This window comes from Phacochoerus africanus, chromosome 6 (genome assembly GCF_016906955.1).
Source record: "Phacochoerus africanus isolate WHEZ1 chromosome 6, ROS_Pafr_v1, whole genome shotgun sequence".
Lineage (NCBI taxonomy): Eukaryota > Metazoa > Chordata > Mammalia > Artiodactyla > Suidae > Phacochoerus > Phacochoerus africanus.
In genome coordinates this window covers 120,129,790-120,155,182 of record NC_062549.1, presented here as the reverse complement: position 1 = coordinate 120,155,182, position 25,393 = coordinate 120,129,790, and the positions used below count along the sequence as shown (strand labels likewise).

The window sequence follows — 25,393 nt, the reverse complement described above, 5'->3', positions numbered from 1 at the left end:
TTAATTCCATGGTAGTTATGCATAAAATAACCTAGAATATTTTTAAGTCTTATCTTAATAAGTTTCTATTATAAAGAAAAAGTGTTTTTGGATGTGTGCTTCTGATAGAATATTAGGCATGGCATTCATTCATTCATTCATTTGTGCATTCATTCATTCATTTCTCTTGAATGGAACATATGACAGACATACAAAAACAATCTTAACTAACTAACTTCAGTTTATCTTGGGACTCGTTTGAAGCAATTCTTAAAATTGGCCACATTTACGCACAGAGATAAAAGTAGACCTCAAACAATTAATTTTTACTTGTGTACTGGATATAAATTTTTTTAATTGCAAGAAATATCAATTTCCAGTTAAATTATATCATGCTTACCGAAATGATTTTTTAGAAAGTGTCTCTTAAGAGCACACATTTTGAGTTTAAAAGACACTACCTTCAAATTATGCAATTATGCCGCTATCATCTGTAATTTGCCAACTTAAAAAAACATGCTATTATATAAACTGTATTTTAACCAGAAACATAGTATTAGTAAATAGACTACAGCACTATGTGTTCTTTAGTTTGAAATATAATTGAGATTCAGTACTGTTGTGAAGCTAATAAAATAAATGTAGGAAGCATTATTTAAAATTCTTTGAATATTTTAAAGTTCATAGTTTACTCTTCGATTTTTTTCTTAACTTTTAGTTCCAGCTATAGGTGGCGTGTGTGTAAATTTTCAGCACAGTGGATTGTTGCTGAATCTCAACGGGTATTTCCACAAATAGAGCAAATGAAGTGTTATTTTTACACTTGTATAGACAATGTAACACTTTTAATTGATTTTGGAGATCAGATTGTGTTACATAGCTCTCATTATTAACCAGCACAGAACAGAACTCAGAACTCAAAATATTTAGGTGGTCACATCTGTAATCTGGACCAAAAAAAAAAAAAAAACAAACAAATAATAGGGCCGCAGTAGTTTTGCTTCAAGCTGTACTCAGTAAACAACTAATCACCAGGTACTAAACCTATTTCAAGAAAGTTAAAATTTTATAACCTCTCTCTATATTTTTTTTGGATGAGTTGCAATGCCTTCACAATTAAATTGCTTATAATATATACTTACACAAAATGTTTTGTAAATTGAAACGTAAGAATTCTAAGGCACGATTCAAAGTATAGGTGCCAGAGGAGAACATCTCAAAACACTTTGAAAAACAAATTGTACTACAAGACTCATTAAAATATATTTAGCCTTTATGTTTATGGGTTTATAACTACAAATATCTAAATGTAATAACTAAATATAACAATAAAAGTCTTTAAGTATTCTGTTAATATGTTTTCTTTTTATTGAAAACATTTATCAGCAAATAAATTTACTTTTAAATAGTAAGTACAGCATGCAGATTACACTACTCTCTGAGTAAGAACATTATCCTGTCATTTCTGTGATTCAATGACAGCTGAAACTGTACAGTATTGTAATGTTGGTGAATAATTGTGATCATATATTGTCTTCTGTGTCTCTAGTTCTTCTCCTCAGTTCTATATAAAAGCACAAAATATTCCCCAATATACCCATCATCTACACCTCACCTGGACAAAAAAAAAAAAAGTATATTTTAGATGTGAAAATTTACTGGTACTTATGTCAAATATAATTAAAAATGATAATATGACATGGAATTTTCCATCCATCAAAATGCTACCTCATCATTTCTCTTCCTTTGCCTGGACCTTCACTGACAGTTCTGGTTCTGGTTCTAGATCGGCACTGCTGTGACATCAGAACCACATCGTTCTAGGGCTAGCAGTGGACCTGGGGAGAGAGCCTGGCTCCAGGATCTGATTATTTACTTTAAAATGTACTTGATCAGAATTGTCTGTATAATATACCTATCCTTTTTGTATTCACATAGAGGTTATCTGAACCCTCACTGGATCTTTAACCCTGAATACCACCATCCCCTGCATTCTATGGAAGCAAAAATATCAGAATGTGATTCACAAACGAAAAATCAGAAACCTCTATAAAAAGCAGTTTCTATCATGCTCCTTACCTGAGACTCAGTAGTAAATCAACCAAGTTGATATGTCTTACCTATTAATGAATATCACAGTATGTATCTGAATGTTCACAGACATATAAATTTCAATGAAAAAAACTAAAATCTTCTACCAAAAGCCATAAATTGTGTTCATAAAAATTTGAGTACTTAGGCAGACTTAACTAAGGGAAAAATAATAGATAGAAGCAATTTTCATAAGTTTCCTCCCTCCCTTCCATCGTGCCCTAAGGATAACTGTCAAATAAACAGTCTAAGCCATATCCACATGCTTTTCTCAGGTGGAAATTCTATCACCTTTGTAAAGCAAACCAAATTTTAAAAAAAGGATTCATACCCTTCTAAGTATTTGGACATCAATTAAAAAACAATTCCACTATTGTGAGTACTTTGAATTACTTAGAGCCAGCATGAAAAACACACAACCTGTTTGTACTTTAATCTTGTTTATGGACACTAACAGGACAAAAGTGATAACTGGCTAGTGGTGATGTAATTTAAAATTCTGTTTTCTGAGGGAATAAAAAAAGCTGCCTTATAACAATAGCAATTAGCTACAGCAATTTCAATTTAAGAAAGTTTTGGAGATTTTCCTCCCCCCTTGTCTAAAAAGGCCAAGTATGGTAAAACTTGTTTTGTTTTTTTTTTGTTTTTTTGTTTTCTTTCTAAATTTAACTAGATACCAGCTCAGTCAGACTGACACCTAATGGAAACTTTTATAAGAAATAATGCTGCAAATGAAAGAAAATAATATGTATTTAAACCCCTTGAACCAAGAAAATAAAACACTTTGTTGACCATGAGATGAGTACAGTTTCCTCTAGATTTCACTACTATCATTTAGATTAGTCTACCCTAAAAATGATTATCCATTTATGAAGAAATTGCTACCATAAGCTAAAGTACCAGTGGCAAAGAACTGAATCAAATACCTTATTTTTCTAAAGTTCTTCGTCTTTGCTTCAACACATGCCAGAGTATTACACCGTTCATTTCTTGCAAACTGTCACTAGCTTCTCAGCTTCCTTTCTGCCTTTCAAATCTCATACACTTATTTCGCCAAGCAGCATGAGGCCAACTTTCCAAAGACCACCCAGTTACTAGAATAGGTAGCTGCTCTCTACTTTCCTAATGAAACAAGGACACTAGCAGATATGTTGCATTTTGCTAATACATAACAAGCACAATGTTTAAAAGCCCTTAATCACCAACTGGTGGATCCCTAGAGAAAGTGGGTAATTCATGGAACAATGAAGGAAAGAACCTTAGTTACCAATTCTCTTACTAGGGATAGAATGCCAAGTGCAAAGATAGTATCTGTGTTTTCTTTTTTATTTAGACTCATTCTTAAAATGGGCTTGCCAGCCCTGGGAGCTTCTGAGAAGAGCCCCCACTCATTTTCTTTGCAAACAACCACCTTCCCTGAGCACAAAAACTGTGAGCGCAGATACCCTGGAAGTAATGGTGGGATCAGACCTGGTGTAGTACAACAGGGACAGGGGAGGTGTGTACCCTTCACTGGGAATCCAAAGCATTGAAAGAAAAGCCAGACTCTAGACGGGAAAGTGTGAAATCGAGCCTGCTTCCTTTGAGACACTCTGCTCCCAACGTCTCCAGGGCTCAGATCTGCTCTCGTGGGCAAGAACCCAGCGGGGAACAAGCACGTCGCGTCTGGGAAAGGCCGGTCCTCCGAAGGGAAGAGGTGTCTGGGGCGTCACTTAGTTTAGAGCTGGTTTGGGAGAGCTGCGAAGGAAACTGTCGCCGGATTCTCATCTCCGCCCCCCTCCTGCAGCTTCGACTTCTCCGGAATTGAGTCTTCGCAGTTCCTGCACAATCAACGGCCACCACGCAGGGAGGAAACTTAGGTCTTGGCGTCCTAGGAAGTTCTTGCCGGGCCTCGTGGAACCTTCGAGGTGCTTGGTCGGTTCTGGTCCATCGCTGTTTCTCCTTCCACCTTTGAAGGGTCGCCATCGGGCGGGCCCTGGCGCCTCCCTGGAGGGAAAGAGGAGTTGCAGAGCTGCGTGGTCTTAAGTCCGCCAAGAGCTGGGAGCTGGAGCCTCCTTGGCCCGCGCCTTCCACGATGGCAAATCTTTTCCAACACCATCTTGGGCATCTCCATCCTGCCACATCCGGTTGTCCCCAGGAGTGACCGGGTGTGGTGGAGCGGGCCAGTGTGTTGTTGCCTGCTCTTCGCTAGGACCCCTCCTCTCCTAGACAGATCCGTTAGGTTTTCTGTCCATTAATATTTGAAACAACCAACCAAAACCTGGAAGCAGAAGGAGAGAAAGCCTCGCTCTTCCTCTCGTCCCATCGCAGCAGACCTCAGCAGGGGAACGGGCCTCGGGTTTGGAGATGTCTGCGACTGGTCTTAGGGGCAGAGGCAGGGAAGACAGCGCTGAAGAGGTGTCCCAAAGAAATTGGACGATTGAACTGTCACTGCCTGCCCCAACCACTTTCAGGAAGGTTCCAGTTCTGTGCCACAAGGCAACCAATCCGAGTCCCATCCTGATTCTCCACCCCTTCGCGGAGAATCCGAGAAGAAAATAGGGGCTCCTGAGAGACCGGCCACACTTCCAATCTAGAAGTTCGGGGGGAGGGGAGGACCCAGGCCCCTGTCGCCCGCCCGCGCCCCAGCCCGGGCCGCCACTTCTGGCTGCGGAGTGGCACCGCCGGGGGTGGGGCTCCGGCACCGCCCCGGCCCGGGATTCGCAAAGTCACAAGCCTCCGCAGCTCGCGGGGGCACCTTCGCCCACGGACACGCCCTTTCTGCGGAGGCAGCCCCCAGCGACCCTCTACCCAGCGCCTGCTCTCCCTCGCGCCGCTGCCTAACAGCTCCAGGCCTCTCCATCATCCCCAACTTGAGGGACGCGCCGGGTCTGCGGCTCTCCCCGCGGCTGGACCCCACCGGGGAGAGGAGAGCAGAAGGCCCGGGATGCCGAAACTCCCCTCAGGCTTCGCGGAACAGACCCCCCCCCCCCCGACCTTTTTCCTGGCCCTCCCTTCCGCCTCGACCCCCGCCCTCCTGCGCGCACCCATTCTACAGCCTGGGTCACCAGAGGCGCGGCGCACAGAGCCTTTCTGGTGGGATTTGTCTTGTAATCACATAACACGCGACCCAGAGCGAAAACACCGAGGAAAGGAAAAGATCAAAAAAGTGCTACCTTGGCAACCGCAGGCGTTTAGAGGCCAGCTGGTGGGCTGGGAGGGGCGGCCACGGCCCGCCTGCCGCTGGTACTCTCCTCGACTACGCGTATTCTTAAGCAATAACAACGTAATCCGTATTATCCACCCAAGAATACCCGTCACCGAAGAGAGTCAGAGGACCAAGCTGCTGCTGCCGCTGCTACCGCTGCCGCTGCTACTGCCGCCGCCGCCACCAGAACTCTTGCTGCTGAGCCCGCCCCTGCCTGGGGTTGGGCTGAGCTTGACCGGGACCATAAATCCATAACTCGATTTCCCTAAAGAAGGATCCAAAGCTGTGCTCGGCTGCTTCCTGCCCAAATCCAAATGGCTGCTCTCTTTCCAATTCTGAAAGACAAATCACAAAACCAAGCAGTTAACACTGAAGAAAAGTGCTCTTTTCCCAGTGAAGAAGGAGGATGTGGGGAGGCTCTTTGGGCATAGGGTGGGCGTGACAAGTAACCTTTAGTTTACCTGGCGCTCTCCTAGTGCCTTCCTCTGTCCTTGCTCTGCTTGGTACCCCCTCTGGTCTCAGCCAGCTCACTCTAGGTGTTTTGATTGAGTGTCATGGCAGCGAGAGAGCCCTGTAAGAGACATGCATAGTTAAGCACACAAACATTACAAATGTATTTGCCTAGACGGCTTTAAGAAGAAGTGAGGTTCAGATAAAGATAGGGTCATGCATGGGTGAAATTTTCAGCAGTGTGTTTTGGAAATGCATTTTTCTCAAGCCCGAGATCACAGAAAATAAACACTCATTCAATTTACTACTTGAAATCAAATACTTATAGATCTACAAAAATGGGCATCTCTCCTTTGAAGGCCTTAGAGCTATGCGACATAATGATTTTTAAAGAAAAGAAAAACTTCAAAGCACAAAATAATTAAACTCATTTTCCATAGTATCAGAACTCGCTGAGTTGACAAGCTGGTAGAGTTCCTATGATTTAGGCATCGTTTTGTAGTTCCACGATGTGTCATTCCATAGCCTACCTTTTAAATATACAGTATAAATGCATTGCTGTGCAGTTGTTGTGAACACCTCTACAGAAAAACCTTTGAAGTCTATCATCATAAAAATATTTTTAGAAAAAAAAAAACAATAACAACTCATTTTCACAGTGACTGTAATTTTGGCTTTCAGAGGGAGAACCTCTGCGATCCTTTGATGATCAATATGGCTCTTACTGGAAAAGCTTTGTCTTAAGACCCTGCAGTGAATATTCTGATAATAGGGGTTTATTGTTCACTAAATAAAATGAACAAGTGCAACGTCACTAACCAAGACATGTTGTGGCTCCATTAGAAAGTTCTCAATTTGCTTTCCCCTTTACTTTCCAATACATGGAAGCACATCCATGTGAGTGGAATAGGGAGGAGATATGGAAACATGCAATAGACATTATGATTCCTCAAATTATGTAAGTGCAAATAGCTCTTCATCAAGGGGTAATTATATAACAGGATCTCTCCCACTACCACAACTCATCTCTAACTGACCTGGTTGCAATTTAAAGCACTTAGGTTGTGCTTTCTCTTATTATTATTATTTTTTCAATATATTACTTCTCCAGACACACCAACTCATCATTTTCCTGACATGTTACTTACAAATAGAAAAATCAACAGGAATTCTAGGCTTTATGGACAGCTGTTTAATATATAATGTCTGATGCCTAAAATAACTCAAATGAAAAGCAGCATTGCTCAATTAATAGCCTATTTTACAGTATTTTCAGATGACTTTTAAGTACACCTTTCACAAAAAGACAGATGCCAATTAGACAAATTAATAAGCACTATTTTCTGCCATTACCTAACATAGCTATAAAGTGAAGCTTTTCTCTGGGGGTGCTACAACCAAACACACACACACACACACACACACACACACACACAGTCACACAGAAAGCTGACAGGTTCTCTTCAGCCTGAACTCCTAGAAACAAAAGCCCTTAGGGAAAGTAATGCAATAGTCTATGAGCAAAGTGTACATTTGTTCCTGAACTCTTCCACTGAAAATCAACTGACATTAAAAGGAAAATAAGAAAGACGTTATGCAGACAGATTTTGATTTAGTAAAAAGAATATTCCTTTTGTATTAAAAAGGATTATCAAGGCATATATACACCTCACACACAAGCACACAAACATACACGCCTACATATATACATATACATGCATACACACACAACAATAAGTGGCATATTAGAATCACAGCATAAATGCTCACACAGCTTTTCAATGCTTTCCGAGTAATCTCCTTTAGTTTTGTTTCCTTACAATTGAAATAAAACACACACACACACACACACACACACACACACACACACACTGACTCACAGGCTTTAGGAAACTAGAACAACGCAGTCAATATGCTTTCTTTTTATCCAAGTAGCCAGTGTCAGCCCTTTCCCTACCTACCCAAATGTTCTACCAGCTTCAGCACCTGGACAAGTGGACAGCTCATCCCGGGCCGATTGCCGACAGCACTCGCAGCAGAACTGACTCTCTGAGCTCTAACCAAAGCTCTCTCGTGCTTCAGCGGGGCAGCCTGACTTACGAGAACACCATTTCCTACGAGACCACTGCCGCTGGGTGCATATTCAATTCAAACCTCCTTAAGCTGTCGGATTTCCCCCACCCATCCACCCTCCCCCCTTCTCCACCCTCCACACAAAAACAGAAAAGGGAAAAAAGCCCAATACCATCAGGGCATTTGTTGATCAACTTACACTTTGCTTTTGAATATTTAGATACTGCCAGCGGAGCAATATCAACGGAGGCTTAGGTCCGCATTAAGTACCTTTGTTCATCGACTCCTGCAAGCCATGTTTATTAGAATCTACATTTCTCTAGCTCCCCAATAACTAGAGGTGTGTTTTGCGGGCAAGGGCTTTCAGCACCTTTTGATCTCTCAAGGCCACCGCGTCTGCCTGCCAGTCCCCACTACTTTCCCACCCTGTCCCCCACACTCCAACACCCATCCCAGTCAAACGCTTGGTAATTTGCAACCAAATATACATAAAGAAACGCGACAAAGCAATCGGTTTGAGGAAATAAGCCAATTAAGCTAAAGCAGAAATGCTTCTCTCTCTCTCCCCCCTCCCCCTCGCCTCCCTCCCTCTCCCTCTCTCCTTCCCTCTCAAGTAGAAAGGGGGAAACACCGAGGAGAGGGAAAAATTCGGGAGGAGGGTGGTAGTCGACTCTTATAATCAATGGAAAAACACTATACAAATCCTTACTGAATAATATCCTCCTTCTCAGACAAAAAGAAACACGTTTATCGATGTAAACATAGTCTCCCTGTTCCACACATCCTGCATCCTTTACGTTTGCTGAGATTTGTCTTGCGGTATAGCAAAGTAACTGTCACAAATCCATCTCGATTGAAGTGCTTACCCTCTAAATCCAGGTTTCAAGCGGAACTCCAACTGTGTGTAGAAGCCAGAGAGTCATCTGATGAGCAGTGAGGTAGGCTCTGGGCAGTGGGAGCTGCTTGCTTCGGAGTGCTGGATTACAGCGTTAACAAGCCCTGGGAAGGGACCTCGGTGCCTTGCGCTGGCTGTGCCCCCGTGCCTTCGCGTGGTGGCGGCTTGCTCACGCTTCCGAGGAGTCCCAGGCGATAGCCTTCAGCTGATGCGAGCCTCCAGAAAGGAGTGGGGAAGGGAAAAAAAAAAAATCATCTAATGCAATCAAATCGATCTGATCTACACCATCTGTCGCCTGCCACTATACACAAACGTTAAAATAGGAAAACGGAAAACACTGACAACCCGAGAGGGTTGGTCTGCAAAGAGTTCATTTTTAGCAGAGCATAATTGGGTATGGTCGGCGTACAGTTACAAAAGCTGCTGTTAACCATCCAGTAGTGGATCCCAAACATGCTAATGGTGGATTAATTGAGGAAGATCTGACGTGCAAGCTTCAGAGTCTCTTATTCATGACTTCCCAATGGGAAAGGACCAATGCCTTGTGGGACTATGGTAACATACAGTCAAAAAGCTGCTAAGAAAATGGCTGTGTGTTCACAGCACCTCTCTCTGATAACAAACATATGTCGACTAAAACGGTTTAGTAGAATGGGGGGGGGGTGTTGGAGAATAAAATTTTCTTTCCCAGGATAAGCAACCTCATCTTCTTTCCCTAAAGAAATACAAAAATAGATACTATATCTTTACCACAGTGGGGGGAAAAAAGATGTTTTAAAAGGTTTTTATCAAGATTCAATTCTGCCATGTAAAAGAAACAGAACACTCCTGTGCAGCAATTCTTAAAAAAAAAAAAAAAAACTATCATTTTTTTTCCCCTTACTGTGATCAAAGTAGATCCATAGCATGTGCAGTATATAGAAACTCAGCCCAGTTAATTCCACCAGGATTGACTGGAGGTTGTTTAATGCCAGGTACCCTTTTGACTTCCTGAAATCAGAATGCCTCTTGGGCAAGACATTTTGCATCATTGAAAATTGACATAATGAACGTTAAGTGTGATTGCAGTGAGGAGATGGGGAGAGTTTTCTTTTTTAATTCTACAATTATTCCCTCTGGCCAAAACTCCTTTTGGTCTGTTTCCAGTCTTTCCTGATCAGCTGACAGGGGGAGGTATAGGGAAGAGGAGGGAGTGGAGATACGGGGGAGGGGGGAGCAGAAGGGGAGGGAGATTGTAGATTATCAATAGCCAGTAAATTCAATTCTATCTGTAATAAAGAAAAAACTATGGCAATAAAAGAGATCACTTACTAATTGCTGATCATGATATTTAACTATAAACTGGTTTTCAAAATTAATGTTTTTTAAATTAAAAGAAAATATATTGCAAACAATAGGGTGACTGTCTCTTATCCATTTGTATTTTTAAATAAAAAAGGAATATAGAGAGCTTATTATCTAAATATGTGCCATTATTTTATTATCGATGTCCAAATGGTCCACATTTTCTCTAAACGTGCTATGTACTTGAACAACAAAATCTGTATTTATTTTGATTCCACTGCCTTTTTTGAGAACACAAATTACAAATATTCATAGTAAACAATTAGGATACAATTTAGGATAATTCTTGAGATTGCTGAATATGTCTTCTGAAACTTTGGTAATCTCTTTAAGGGAAAAAAAAAACCTAACTGTTATGAATTAGATTAGTCTAAAAATATAGCTTGAAGACAAATCAAACAATTTACCTGATCTTTTGTTTCAATATACATTAATTAAGCACTCTTTCCAACCCACACAACATTCCAGGGTCATAGTCAGAAATCCAAGTCTAATAGCTCAGCAGCCTTTGTTGTTATTCGTGTCAAGCTATTGCCCCCTGCAGGTTAGGCTGAAAGTGCAGGCAGAATTTGGCCAAGTCTTCAGGAAATTTATGGTAGTCATGTTACTCATTCTTCCCCAATATTTAAGTAGAGTGCACTTTAACTTTGTTTGCTTCCATCATAGTTTAAACTGTCTAGAAATATATAATAAATTGAGAACAACATGAAATGAGATATAAAGATAGAGGATTTAAGTTTTCCTTCTGAGATTTTGCTGGGTGGAGCACATTATCCACACAGGAGGTACCTTGATGAACTTAATGTAGTTTCTTCACTTTTCCTTATCCTTTTCCCACAGGATCCAGCACATGTTGATAACAAATGCAAGAGAACTGGAATTATGATTTCTCACTAATGAAGAAATAACCCTGGGCAATTTACTACTTGATGACAGTGTCCTCTTGGTAGACTGAATGAAGTGCATTCAAATCAAACCCTTTCAGAGGCTTCCTACTGCTGATACGATGGGGACAAGCACACAGTTTTTCTTGACTATGAAAGGAAGCGTTATTTCAATGTCCCTGCTCCTCTCATCCCATCTTCCTTTTCTACAATCAACTTTTCCAAACAAGGCACCTTGCCAAGATAAAATAAATTTATTGTCGACAGAATAGAAATTACATTAAATGAACTTTTCCGCAGTGGTAGAAAGTGGAGAAGGTTTATGAAAATGATTTTGGAAGACTCTTGGGAAGACTTTTTTATATTGTGGAAGTTGTAAAGAATCCTGCAGTGGTATTTCTCTATGATTTAAATAATATCTTATTGAACAATGGGGTATCATTAGTAAAATATCATTAATTTTAATGCCAGATTAGCAATCAACAAGACTTGTACTCAGTCAAATCTTAGAAGTCTTCTTTCTTATTTTATTTTATTTTGTCTTTTTAGGGCCACACCCACAGCATATGGAGGGTCCCAGGCTAGGGGTCTAGTCGGAGCTGTAGCTGACCACCTACAGCACAGCCACAGCAATGCCAGATCCGAGCTTCGTCTGCAACCTACACCACAGCTCACGGCAACGCTGGATCCTTAAGCCACTGAGCAAGGCCAGGGATTGAACCTTCATCCTCATGGATGCTAGTCAGATTTGCTAACCGCTGTGCCACGACGAGAACTCCAGAAGTCTTATTTCCACAATGTGTTAAAGTAGTTAAAAACATGAAATGCATTCAGCTATTTTCGAGCTATTCTGAAATGCACACAAAGACTTAAATAAGGATAGTGTCAACACTCAGGGCTTTCGTGCAAGATTTTTTCACCCTATTGTAGACTGATTTTTCTAGATCCTCTGGAATAAAAACATGGGATAGGAACAGGGGATGACTTATGGCATATTTTAAGCAAATCTAAACACAAAACCAACCAACCAAACTACAAAAATGTGAACAATCCTTGTTTTATTACATTTTTAAAGCTTGTTGTTAAATTTCAAAAGGACACTACATCTATAAATTAAGGTCTTTGTCTCTGCAGTTCATTAATACTCTTGTTCTAAGCAAAGAGAGTACTGGGACTAGGCTGTTGGTTCATTGCATAACTTGCCAGAAGAGTGACTGCTAGCCTGCAGCTGACACTTCTAGCTATCTTTGAATGGCCATTTTTAAAGGAAAGAAAATCCACCTCTCTTTCAAAATTACATATCATATATTTGATACGATTATACATGATTATGTTGTGCATATATATATATATACACACACACATATATATATGCACATCGCTGTTGAGCCAGGCAGTTTCAACTATTTTGATTCAAACGTCTATCAAACACCTATGGACAGAGTTGCTTTTAAGTAGCGTCTAGAAAAGAGAGATGGTGTCACTTGACCTGCGGGTCTGAAACCAGGGCAATGTTTTTAAGTTCTGTCCCTAACACGAAGCAGCAGATGGCCTGCAAGTGCCCTGAAAAATACAGTTATCTTTCTCTTACGATCACCACTATTAATCGAATTGTTTCTAAAGGACACGAACAGGGTTCTAGAAACCTTGCAATGCTCCGTTCTTGCTGGAATCCTAGGTTCTGAGACAGTGTTATCCTCAGCAGCGAGAGGCCAGGAAATCTTATTCATATTCATCCTATGACTCAACTCGGTTTCCCCTTGGCCGCCGCGTGGGGTGTGTGTGTGTGTGTGTGTGTGTGTGTCCGTGTGCCTGTGTGTGTCTGGGTGTAGGTTCAAGCTGAAAGTACGTGTTTCCAGAGGTTTTCAAATGCAAATAGAGTGGGAGTGGTGGGAGCGGCGGTGGAGCTCAGCGTGTGGGCGTGAGGGGATTTGGGGAGAGGGTGTCTCAAGCTGTAACTTTACACAAATTCAAGGCCGGCTCTCCTACTGCAGATCAAAACAACGTAGATCTGAGAGCACCCTTCAGAAAGATAGAGTATCTTCCCAACCTAGATCCAGGCGGGCTAAAGGCAGGTCCCCGAGCCCTCGCGGCTTTGGGAGACGGGCCCGAAGACACCTGCAGAGGCCAGTTCTCGAGGGCGGGCCCGGGGCTACTCTCCCGTCGGGCGCAGGGCAGCGCCTACGCTCGCCGGGCCCAGGGCGCCGTCGCGGAGGAAGGCCAGCCGCCCTGGGCCCGGGCTCGGCTCACTTTCCGGGGACGCCCCGGAGCAGGACGGGGGCAGCGCTTTAGCCACATAGGCACTCTGGTTTCTGCAGCGGCGGCCCGCCGGCGCTGGCTCGGACCCGGGCCTGCAGGGGAGAGGAAGGGAGAGCAGACTCCATCTCCACCCCGGCTCTCGGATCGAGGGGAGGAAGCCAGAGCAGAGGTGTGATTACACGGGCACAGCCAGAGACCAACCGCTGCCTCTGCGGGCGCAGTCGGCCTGCGCTGGGCAGCCCCGGGAGCGACAGGCGCGGGCGGCACGGGCGGCGCGGGGCCGAGGCCGTGGGGGAGTCGCCGCCCTCGCCGCGGCCCCACCGCCATCGCTCGCTCGGGGCTTCTCGCGGCCCAGCCGGCGACATCGACTCGCCCCTCACACCCGGGCCAGGAAGGCTGCTCCGGGCGGAAGGCGACCTGGGCGGGAGGCCAGAGCCCGAAGGCGCCGCGGCGCTCGCGAGCCGGCGTCAGGCGGAGGCGCGGACCCCGGTCCCGAAAACGCTCGACTCCTCCAGAATCTGTCACGTGTAAAGCAGCTCCAGGAAGGCGAGCGCTCGGGGTGTGGCTCCCCCGGGTTTGGTCTCGGTCGGGCCCTCGCCTGCCTCCTCCTTCCGGGTCCCCCGCGCTCCCCGGGCCCGGGGCCGCGCGAGCTGAGCCGGCCGGCCTTGCGGCTTTCGGCAGAGCGACGGGGCCCCCTGCTGGCCGGACGCCGCAGGCGCGCGGAGCCGCTCCCGCGTCCCGCCGCCCCGCTCCGCCCCGCCCCGCTCCGCCCCGCCCCGCCCCGCCGCGACCCTCCCGCGCCCCCTGCGCGGAGGGCACGTAGAAAGAAACAGAAAACAAAACAAAACAAACAAAGCGCCACAATGCACCCTCACCTCATCTACCGCGTAAAGGTAAGTGTGAGTCCAGCCTCCCCCACGCCCCTCTCTGACCCTCTTCTGGTCCTCTGGGCTGAAACCTGGGGAGACAAAGGGGCAACCACCCCCGCCCCCACCCCCAATAAATCATGGCTGCTTTTGAAAGCAGGTTTTGCAAGCATCATGGTCACACACACACACACACACACACACACACACACACGCACAGCCCTCAACCAAACCCACACTTACCAATCCGGAAGAGGGCTACTAATGTGCACGTTTCTGGAAGCATTTCATTAGCTGTTGGAGGAAATGTTTACTGATATTTCAGGTTGTAGGCAACCCCAACAAGTCTGTGGATTGGAAAGAGGAGGGAAGAAGAAGACAGATTCCCCTTAGCTCAACCCTCCCTCCCACACCTGGACATGAATCCTGCTCTCGGTCTCAACTCCTGGCTTGGGCAGAAAAGTTTTCACCCTCTTACTGAGAGAGAGAGAGAGACAGCCGTTTCTGGAGGGTTTCCTGCATGTTCTGCTCCCATTGCTCACTGGAGAACTGGGGAAAGCAATGTTTTGTTTATGTAGGCAATTTATAACTTAGTACTGTGTGGTCTTTTTGAAATTAGTTTAACCTTGAAATAGACTCTGTGCTTTGAGTGGCACATTTTTCTGTGTTTAGGTAAAGGATATTAGAAATCACAATGTTTCTTTCTATTCAGGCAACCTTGAGTTAGAGATGCCCCTAATGGCTTATTGTTGTGACTTCCAGTGGCATCTGTGGCTTCTGGATGTTGACTGTCTTTGGAGAAGGAGCGTAGTTTAAAACGATTTTTTTTTTTAATAAATTTGGGCAAATAACAAGTGTAGGCCCTATGAAATATCCGTACGATTTGCTCCTGCTGTCTTCACACACTCTTGGGGGGAGAGAATGAAGGATTTTGATGGTCCCTGAGACCCGTTTATAGGAGGCGGGATCTAGGAGAGTGTCTTTGGAAATGGTGTCTGTTTTTTTAATTTGGTATTTTCAGAAGGATGACGGGATAGTTGACCCTATTCTCAGGGAAGGGGATAAGGCTGATGTGGAGTACCATGTGGTACTTCTCTTTTATATCCACCGATCTAGGAGATGCGAGCAGGTTCTAGAGGGTTAAAACTCCTGAAGATGACGGCATCAATTACAGTCATACAAACTAACCTGTATCGAATGTTTACTCACTACCAGGTCCTAAGCTGCAGTCTTACCTTCATTATCTCATTTAATTCTCACTGCAGTGAGATTAGCTTCTCATTTTATAGATCAGGAAAGTAAAGCCTAGAAAGGTGTGTTTCCTTGACTAAGACAACAGGTGGTGAGCAGACGAGCAAGGATCTGACAACCAGGTGGTAGGAGAGATATCTTGAGAAATCATGCTTATCATATTGAATTTAGGCTGCTAAGAAGTTAATATTTTAGTTCTGGGCCATTCATTAAAAAAAAAAAAAAAGGTGATCTTCTCTGGAAAGAAAACATTTGATAAAATGGGAGTATTTGTTCCCCCGAAATGCACGTTAGCCATTCCTTATCCCTGCTTCACAGATGAGAAAACTGAGGGAATGAGTCAGTTAGCTTCCCCAGCAGGGTGCCTGGCCAGGCCTGAAAACCAGATTTTCGGATTCCAGTGCCACACTGTCCAAACAGAGGAAGATCCTTGGTTTTTCTCAAAATGCTAACAATAAATCACTAACAGCTCAGAGCTTATATTTGAGGAAGCTTTCTTTCATTTTAATTGTGAAATACCTTTTTATACTGAAAGGATGCAAATGTAGAAATTGTGCTATTCTCAGTGGTGAATTAAATGACATAAAAATGGCAAAAGACTAAAATAACGACATCCGCTTTACTTGAAGAGCAGTTAAAACAGTTAAAAAGCTATCTGAAAGGCCTGTCTCGGTATAATTTTAGTCTTCTCCACCCCCCAAGACCCATCCTACCCTACCCCAGAAAGTCATTCCACGTTGCATTTCTGCTGGTTTTTGTTCATGAAGGAGTTTAAGCCTCACAAGGTTTTGGTGTGTTCCATCTTCATTCATATATTTCTCCTTTGTTCTGTGAATGGTGACGGTAAAAATGTCAAAACAAATGTCTGGTGGCCACTTTAATGAAAAAAAAATATACATAAAATTAATTGGCAAGAGATTTTTTGGCTGGCATCCACATTTTAAGGCACAGTCACAATGCACTGCATTATATTGTGTAGAACTGATTTACTCTGTTGCAAAGTTCGCTCAGGTAGAGAATGTGCTATGTCCAGTGGTCTTCGGGTTCCTTCATTTTCAGTAGCACTGGAAGTATCAGAAAAAGCCAGATGAGCTGCCTGCAGTCACTGATGGGATTGAAGTTTATACGTCTAAGTTTTCTCAGGCATGTGTGTGCGGATCATTTGGCCACATGGCCTCCTGTTATGTTGGGGATCTGTGATTTTTCCAAAGGTTCACTTCAGTTGAATGTGTTTGTTAATGTCAAGCCGGGAATTTTCTCCCTCCCATTTCTGGTTAAAAACCCTTAGCACCAATATCAGTTTGGAACTATTGTGTTATGTAATGAAACTGGCTTCTCTGTGTAAATTGGGACCATAAATGCTTGCACAGATTTTTAGGCTCGAATGGCCCTTTGACATTATCGAGTCTAATCCTTTGCTTTCCTGATGCATAAATTGTTGTCCTAAGAGGTAATTCGGAATTCTCCAGGTCACAGTCTCATTAGGGGAAGAATGAGAGCTGGAACCTAGATTTTCTTTATTCAGGCTTGAAGGCAGGTGTGTTCCCACACCATCATGGTCCTTCTTGAGCTAGTTGATGGTCAGTGTTTCGGTCATTCATTCAAAAAGTGCTTATTGCCATCAACTTGGCAACTGTCCTAGGAATTAGAAATTCAACAAAAGGAAAAATAAAACAATGCAGAAAAGGGCTTTACTTTGTCAACACTGATATTCTAGTGGTGGACAGACTCAAAGGCCAGTCTTAGCAATGGTTATAGAGACATTTTATGAAGACATTTTTCTTAAAAATACCTTTTCGTGTGTTGCATTGGGAAGGTAGCAGAAACATGCTGGTATGTTTCCACATTTCGTGTGTAAGAAACTTGGGGGAACTTTTAGTGCCAGATAATGAAACCATTGACCAGAAATTGGTAAATGGATATAGCCCCGTGGAGCCGGGCAAGTAGGGCCCTCTCAGGTGGATCTAGTCATGGATCAAGGGTAAAATCTTTTCCAGAGTCTTCCTGTGATGTGGGATTACATAACTGTGAGAAAACATAGACTTGTGCAGGAGCTGGGATAAAGAAACAATAAAGAGATCAAAGAGGAAATTATTCAACAAGAAGATTTTTTTTTAAATGACACATTTTCAAATGTATATTAGATGATCCTAGCAGATGAAACAAAGGGCAAGCTTAAGAGTTTAAGGCAGAAGCTGCAGGGTCTCTTACAATTGGTTTTTGAATATGATGTACAGTAGCCCGTCCTCTACCCCACCCACTGGAATAATTGGGGAGGGGAAGGTATAATCCTGTTATTGTGAGATTCATCAAAAATAATATTTTTCAGGGAATAGTATAGGCCATTACAAACCAAACTTACAACTGGCTATTGAAGTGAAAAACTACCAAATGATTAGGATGTAGCAATTTCCTAAAATCTCTCTCCTGCTACTTCCCCCATAAGAATTTTTGCTTGTCAAGAATTTAAACAGTGAAGACCCGTATGGCCAGTTGTCTCATATCCACATTTACCACTAGGGAGGGGCAGTTTTTTGCAGGGCTTTACTGTATTTGGCTTAGTAATAAAACAGGGTTTTTTGGACAGAGATACAAAGTTGAACTTTTAGTTAATTGAGGGGTTGGGGCATGGGGTAGGGAGAAAGGGATTTTGTCTGATAAAGCAAAAGGAAAAAATGCATTTACCCACTGACATTTCTTTTGTGCCCTTTCCTGCCAATTTAATTTTCTACTTTATTCTCGGTTCCCAGAAAGCAATAGTATAACGTATTAGCGGTAATGTAATTAATAGTATAGTGTAAGAGTGTAATATATTAGTGAGTAGTGTAGTAGGTTGGTTATTTTGCATTTCTGCCATCTGTGTGTCAGTCATGCCATGGGCAGGGCCAGCTGAAATAAACTATCAGCTACCTGTTCCATCTTTAGAGGCCACCCAGATCAAACTCACTGTAGGGTGAACAGTTGAGGAACTCTTGCAGAATTTCTCTTTCATGGTGCCTGCATGTCATGTGTTGGTATCAACCAAAGAAATGATTAGGTTGGATCCTCAGGAGAGTCCCTGCTGTCCCTCCTGCCTCCAAGCATAACCAAGATCAAACTGTGCCTGTCCAGTGTATTGCACTGAAGAAAAATTGTTATCCCCACTGCCTGTGTTGCTGAACCTAGAAGTAAAGAACTCTGAATCTCAGCTTTTTCTGCCCTCAGGCCCGCTGTAGAAGCAATGGCATATTCCCCTTCCAGGATCACTGGGGGGGTGGGGGGGGAGCAGATCGCAGAGAAAGGAAAGCGTGAGACTTGACATCTTTTTGATGTGCTTTAGGATCCAGGTGAGCTTTTGGAATAACTATGTTGGGGCTCTCAAGTGATGTGACAGAGGTTATCCTTCTGGAACAGGGAACAAACAGGTCTTTGTGAAACACACAGTTTTTGGAACCTACTCTCTATAGAAAGAAAGACAGGAAGGAAGGGAGGGAGGGAAGGAGGAAAGAAGGAAAGGAAGAAGAGACAGAGGAAGGAACAGAGGGAGGAAGAGGGAAATTGAAGGGAGGGAAAGGAAATGGAGAAAAGGAGGAAGTGGGAAACAACTCTCTGTTGAGGTGAAGGTTGAGCGATGAGAAACTTTGAGCCATCAGGTTCATTTTCTCTGCACTAGATATATAATACTATAGTTTTTACCTCTTTAAACCCATACTTAGCTAGGCGTTCAACTCTAGGAATAATCTGTTTATAGAAAATAAAGCCATTCCTATTTGAAAACAAATGGAAAAAAATAATTATTTTTCCCCAAATGTGTACCCTTCTAATTGATCAAATGCATCCAAGAAATTCTGCCGGCAGTTTGAACACTCTGTAGGTGTTGTTGCTGCTCTAACTTTGTCTGCAAGAGGAATTGTAAATGGTATTTACCTTTTAATTAAACAAAGCATCTTGCAAATTAAACACTTGTTCTTGCACATCAGAATTTAGTTAACATCCTTCTCATTGTTCATCCTGCTGACATTGTGACAGCATCCTGCGTCCACACACAATATAGAATCACGCGGCTCCCCCTCTGCTGCACTTTGCATTCCTCGGAGTAGATGATATCACATGCTGGAGGACACTCTGTAACTGACTTCTAATAACTGAGCAGCATTTCCCATTTAATATACTTAATATTGTGTAAAATGTGGGACTGCATCGGTGCGTCCAGAACCTGGAAAGCTTTGGACACTGATCTGACATGTGTCTTATAATCTTACCCTGGAAATCTGACAGTGAATGACACAACACCTTAGAGGAATCTAAGAAGCTGATAAAGGCAGAAGCACTGCGCATGAGTGCAGAGTCTGGTTTCTAATAGCTACATACTTTTTTACATGCATGCTAGTAATTTGACATTTATAATTCACCGTGGAGCTGAATTTCTGTCATTTTCCTACTGTCAAGTCTGCCACATTTTGAAGTAAGTGTCCCTTCTAATTATTATATGAATTTGAACTCCAACATTCAATTTTTTTCCCCTGTCCCTTATCATGGAGAAGTACATTTGGCTGAAGTCTGATTTGTAAAACCACTTAGGCTGTGTGATCATTTCGCGTGTATTCCTGCAAACCTACACCCAGTAGCCCCTTTCTTGATTGTACTCTGCCTTACTTGTGAAAGTACGATTTAAAACTCATTCATCAGTACTGTTTCCAAGAAAATAAGGTTATTAATGGCAGAAAGAAACTGAGATAATTAGGATATAGTCTTAATGGAGCAAAAGTCAGAGAGAGGTTTTTTCAATAAAGCAGAATTATAGCTAACGACTGTCACTCACTTGTACCGGTGCTCATTAAGCGCCTTTATTTCTGTTTATTTATGGTTTATATAATTGAAATAAAGTCACTTGCTTAGAATATTGCCAAAGGAGAAATGCTTTCTGCTGTGAAGTCTTGGAAGAACGTTAAGTAAAATCCAGGGTGCGTCGAGGTCTTCCTTTATCGTTCTGGCGCCTCGAAGATTTTTCTTTCCTACAGTTGAGAGGATTATTTGTACTCTCGGTGTTTAGTTTTAAGGTTCAGGTAAGTAGCGTGTTGAAGAGATGCTACTCATGTCAGAAATTGCTCTGAGGCACAGACGTGATCGGTGTGGATAGAGTGGAGGGGGAGAGGGTTCACCCCTTCGTGGGATCATAGAAAGCTCCAGCTTACAGAAATATGCCACATACATGCTTGCTTTGTCTTAAGGGAGCCTTAAAAAAACAGAAGTAAATGATAAAGGTACAATGGGCAAACATAGGATTTTATGCTTTAAATAGGTGTTTATAAAATTATTGGTACTGTGATGCTTGTTTGCTGATTACCCTAAGCCTTCACACAGAAAGATTAAATATCCTTTCTTGATTTCAGGGAAATCCATAGAATGTGACTGCTGAAGACAGCAAATAGGACACAGAGGAACCAAACTCACTTCCCTAAATTCAGCTAAGACCAAAGATCTTTGGATCTGTGGACTTTGGCTGCTTTTCAAGTGTTATTGTTTGCTTTTATATCAGCAAAACTTCTGTCCCCTTGTTTAAACATTTCACAGTTTTCTAACTATAAAGAAAATCTATGCCAGCCAACAAGTTTCAGAAATATTGATTGGAACTTTCACTCATGTGTAAAATGTGCCTGAACTATAGACGTAGATTTTCCGTATGAAAAAAAAATTTTTTTTCAAGTTTCATATTGATCCTTGTGCCATTTGGTTTTCACTAGGCTCATGAAAGATAAAGCATAGATTTAACTCTTCATAGAGCCATGCAATCTGTAACAATGTTTAAAGTGACACATAACGGCTCCCTTCTTTTAGAGTAATTCTGTAGCATATTTAGTAATGTGCTCTCACTTTGTATATCAGTTTCCAAAAAGATAAATGAGATATTTTCAGAAAATAAGCAGTGCCTTCATAAATGCTGACAGAATGGGCAGTGCTGTTTTAGTTCTTGCCAAGTACCAGCTATTGTCCTGGGTGGGACACATCCCATTACATCTTACAGCAACCCCCTACGGAGGGGACTGAGATTCGTGGAGACTGAACTCCTTGTTCAAGATCACCTGTCTATAAAAAGTGGGACCTGGTTTCAAACCCAGTTCTAACCTATGAGGCAAAGCTCTTATGTACATTTTGCTATGTGTCCACTCACAGCCTCATTTACTGAACACTTAGCGTGTACCGGACGTGGTCCTGAGTCATTTACAGGCTGTGAAATATTTCCTTTTTATTTCGCACCAATTCTAATTCATAGATGTAAGATAAGATTTTGTCTCTAAAAGCTCTTCTGGGTTTAGGCTGAGTGCAGAAGTGGAAGGGTATACAAGTAGGGCCACCTAAAGCAAACGTGCTTAAGTGGGACAAGTGTGTTTTGAGTGTCTTTTCCTTCCCACTTTCATCCCTTTCCCAAATCTAGTTCCCATTCTTGTAGAGCAGACTTTCAGAAGAAGGTCCTTGTACCAGCAATGTGACTTGAGCTAGAGACACCTAGAAAACCAAATAGAAGTCAAGCTCTAAGGAAATAGGATGCATTTATGTATGCATTTACTCACGTTTTCATTCATTTGAAAGGAGGAAAGAGATGTGAGGACCAGAGAATGTTCTAGAAATCATCTAATTCAAGAATAAGAAACTAGAGACCCTCCAAATAGGACTCGCTATGTAGTTTTCCCCATTGGATTTCATTTTGAAAAATGGGACTGGAATGCCTTGTAGGTGGGGCAGAGATTTTCCCGCAAACCAGAGACTTTCAGCACCATTTCCGTCGTGCTCCCATCCCTGGTCCACACATGTTCCTACTTGGTTCCTCAAAGCATGTTAAGTTTATGACTGCAGACAGACAGAGAAAATTTTTGAAAAGGCTGAGTCCAGATGAGTTAGATTCTCTCTCCAAGGTCAGTATCATCTTATTCTTTTCAACACCTAGGATAGTGTTTCACACGTAGGAAACTCAGTAAGTATTTATTGAATGAATGAGTGAATGAATTAATGTGACAGAATTGCGACCATAACCCAAATGTCCCTGGTCTGATCCACTGTTTGTTGCACCTGATCACTTAATCCTCAGGACGAATGGCGCAACATCTCTGCTTTTGTGTACAAGAAATTTGGCTTTGTCTTACAGGATGATTCTTTTTTTCTGCCTAAATCAAATGAGGTCTAAACTAAAAGCAATTCAGCCAAAGGAGATTCATTCAAAGGTTGGTTTCAAATTGAAATCATGTAAACACAGCAGCCAAATGTACAGTACTTTCCAGAAGACCCAGAAAATCACATTTACTTCCAATAAAATCATGATTATTGATGTAGAGCACGGTCTTCATCCCTGAGACTGAAAGGGACAAAGAAGTAGAAAACAGGGAGCATCTTTGCCAGGCTTATCCAAAATGTTTTAGGAGCCTCTCCTGGAGAAACCTTAGGACTGAGCTGATTTTATATCCAAACATTCAAAGAAAAAAAAATATAATTGAGCCATTTATTTCTATGATTAATCTATTGTATACCAACAGCTGGCTTTTTAGAAAACAACTGTTTCCTTTATTCAGCATTCATTTGTATATTTAGTGCAATATAGCTTTGAGCTGATTTTTCCATCATCGTTATAGTGTGTCAGCCATGTAACTGCTCTGGTGAACCTTGGCGGGTCCATTAGGGATAATTGTGTAAAGTGAGAAAAGGTGTGACTTTTGATTGGGAATGAGTTTTTAAGGCAGTGAGCCTAAAAACCTTGCCACAGGTGTGAGGGATACTCTAGTTGGGCATATCAAGGGCGTAAAGTCAAGGTAGGGTATGACATCGTATGTTGAACTGAGACCTGGTCGTCATCTGCCACCTAACCATCTGCGTGAGCATCGTCACATTGCGGTGACAAGCTGTTTCTAAGCCTTCAATACTCCTTATTTGCTAAGGTCAGATTTCAAAACCCTGAGCTTGTCCGTCAGGGCTCACCATGATGGGTACACAATAAAATATTTTTTCGAGAAATGCATGGATATTTGCCGCCATGTGTTGTGTCCTGCTTTCACCCAAGAATTCTCAAAGGCCTCTGAGCCTTGTTTTAGGCTTTGTTTTTCCCGTGACTTCTCCCGTAGTGCCCCATGAAAGCCCTTCTCTCACTTCAGGCATGTCCCCGGCCTCTCCTCATCTGACACTGTTTTTGAGCATCCTCTGAAAAGTTTAAAACAATTGCTCTCTCCTCTTATGATAGCACTTTCTTGGCCACTATTATGGCTTTTGTCATTCCTGACCTATTTTATAGCTATTATGTTCATGCCTGTCTTACCTATATTAGAGATACTAGGTACATGCCTATGTTACTTACAATATTAAACACACACACACGCTTATGTAATGGGGACATAATGGGTCCTTTTAATGTGAGAATCTGGTCTTTTTTATCTACAGAATTTTTTCCTTTGATTATAATTTTATATATTATATTTCCTTGTTTTAAAAAATAATCAAGGGATCAAATTATTTCTATTTTAGGTGTTCTGTAATTTCTTTTATATATCAATTACATTTTCCCTTATTTTTTCCAATTTATTTTGTTTTCATTGACATGGCTTTGTGTGTATATTTCTTTAATATCTCTTATGATCTATTTTTGTCATTGTTGAATCCTTTCTCCCTTGTACACCCTGAAATTTAGTCTATTTCTAAGATGATTTTTGTAATTTTAAAAATACCATTTTTTGAGTTCCTACTGTGGCACAGTAGGTTAAGGATCTGTCATGGTCTCTGCAGAGAGGCACAGGTTTGATGCCTGGCCTGGTGCAGTGGGTTAAGGATCCAGCATTGCCACAGCCAAGGGGGTGGGCAAAAACCCCCCAAAACCAAAAAACATTTCTTTCTGAGTTTGTCAATTCTTACTTCATATCTTTATAATTTTTGGTCCATTTCTGTTTTGAAGTTTATAGATTATGATTTAAAATTTTTAAAAATATTTAAATTCTTGTTTAGGGTTAATTTGGCTTTCTTCAGCTTTATTGTAGTTTCATTAAAGAGGATATAAACTGAAGTATTTTGATTTGAATTTTCCTTTTTCATTGTATAGTATTGTATATGAACACTGAGATTTTTTAAACAAATTTTAAATATGTTTGATTTGCTTAGACCAGAGATAAGTTTTATGCAAAGGAGATAGGTATGAGAGACTTATTAGGTTTCCTAGTTCACCCCCGCCTTTTTTTTGATCATCTTTTTAGGGCCACACCCGCAACCCTATATGGACATCCCCAGGATAGGGGTGCAGTGGGAGCTGCTGGCCTACACCACAGCCATAGCAGCATGGGATCTGAGCCACATCTGTGATCTACACCACAGCTCATGGCAATGCCAGACCCATAACCCACTGAGCAAGCCAGGGATCAAACCCACGTCCTCATGGATACTATTCAGATTCATTTCTGCTGAGCCAGGACAGGAACTCCATCCTTCTTTTGATACAAAAACATTAATTTTCTTTTATTTATTTAAAAATGTTTTTAATATAGAAATGGCTCTTTTTTGTTTGTTTGTTTCTTTGTTTTTTCTTTTTAGGGCTGCACCGGTGGCATATGGAAGTTCCCAGGCTAGGGGTTGAATCAGAGCTACAGCTGCCAGCCTACACCACAGGCACAGCAATGCCAGATCTGAGCTGCCTCTGTGCCCTATACTGCAGCTTGAAGCAATGCCAGACCCTTAACCCACTGAGAGAAGCCAGGGATTAAACCCACATCTTTATGGGTACCATGTAGGGTTCTTAACCCACTGAGTCCCAATGGGAACTTCTGATTTTCTTTTATTGATTTCATCTTTTTTTTTTTTTCCTCTTGGGGAGATGGATGCTTGTGTCTTCTGATTTTTAAGTTTCCCAATTCAGGCCCTTTAGCTTAAAGTTCTTGCTTCCTTTTTTTGCATCACCCTCAGGCCTCCAACGGGCCCCTTTTCCTTCCAGAAGTGGTGCTTTCCCAAGGGTACTACTTCTGGTCTTACACACTTTATCTCTTTCCTTTTGCTTTCCTGGGTCTGGGACAGCAGGTTGAACAACAAAGGGTGTACCTGACAGGCATTCCCGAGTATCGGCGACCCTCTTCTTGTCCTAAGCAGTTCCAATCAAAGAAAAGGAATGGTT

At 42.3% G+C, this 25,393-nt stretch overlaps 1 protein-coding gene across 1 annotated transcript; it reads right to left on the bottom strand.

Annotated features, from left to right (window-relative positions):
* Positions 1-3,458: 3,458 nt before the first annotated feature.
* LOC125128952 (uncharacterized) lies at positions 3,459-4,667 on the bottom strand. Its single transcript, XM_053743508.1, is given in 3 exon segments — positions 3,459-4,182; positions 4,185-4,298; positions 4,301-4,667. Coding segments are annotated over 3 exon segments (624 nt in total). The 5' UTR covers positions 4,569-4,667; the 3' UTR covers positions 3,459-3,940.
* Positions 4,668-25,393: the final 20,726 nt, after the last annotated feature.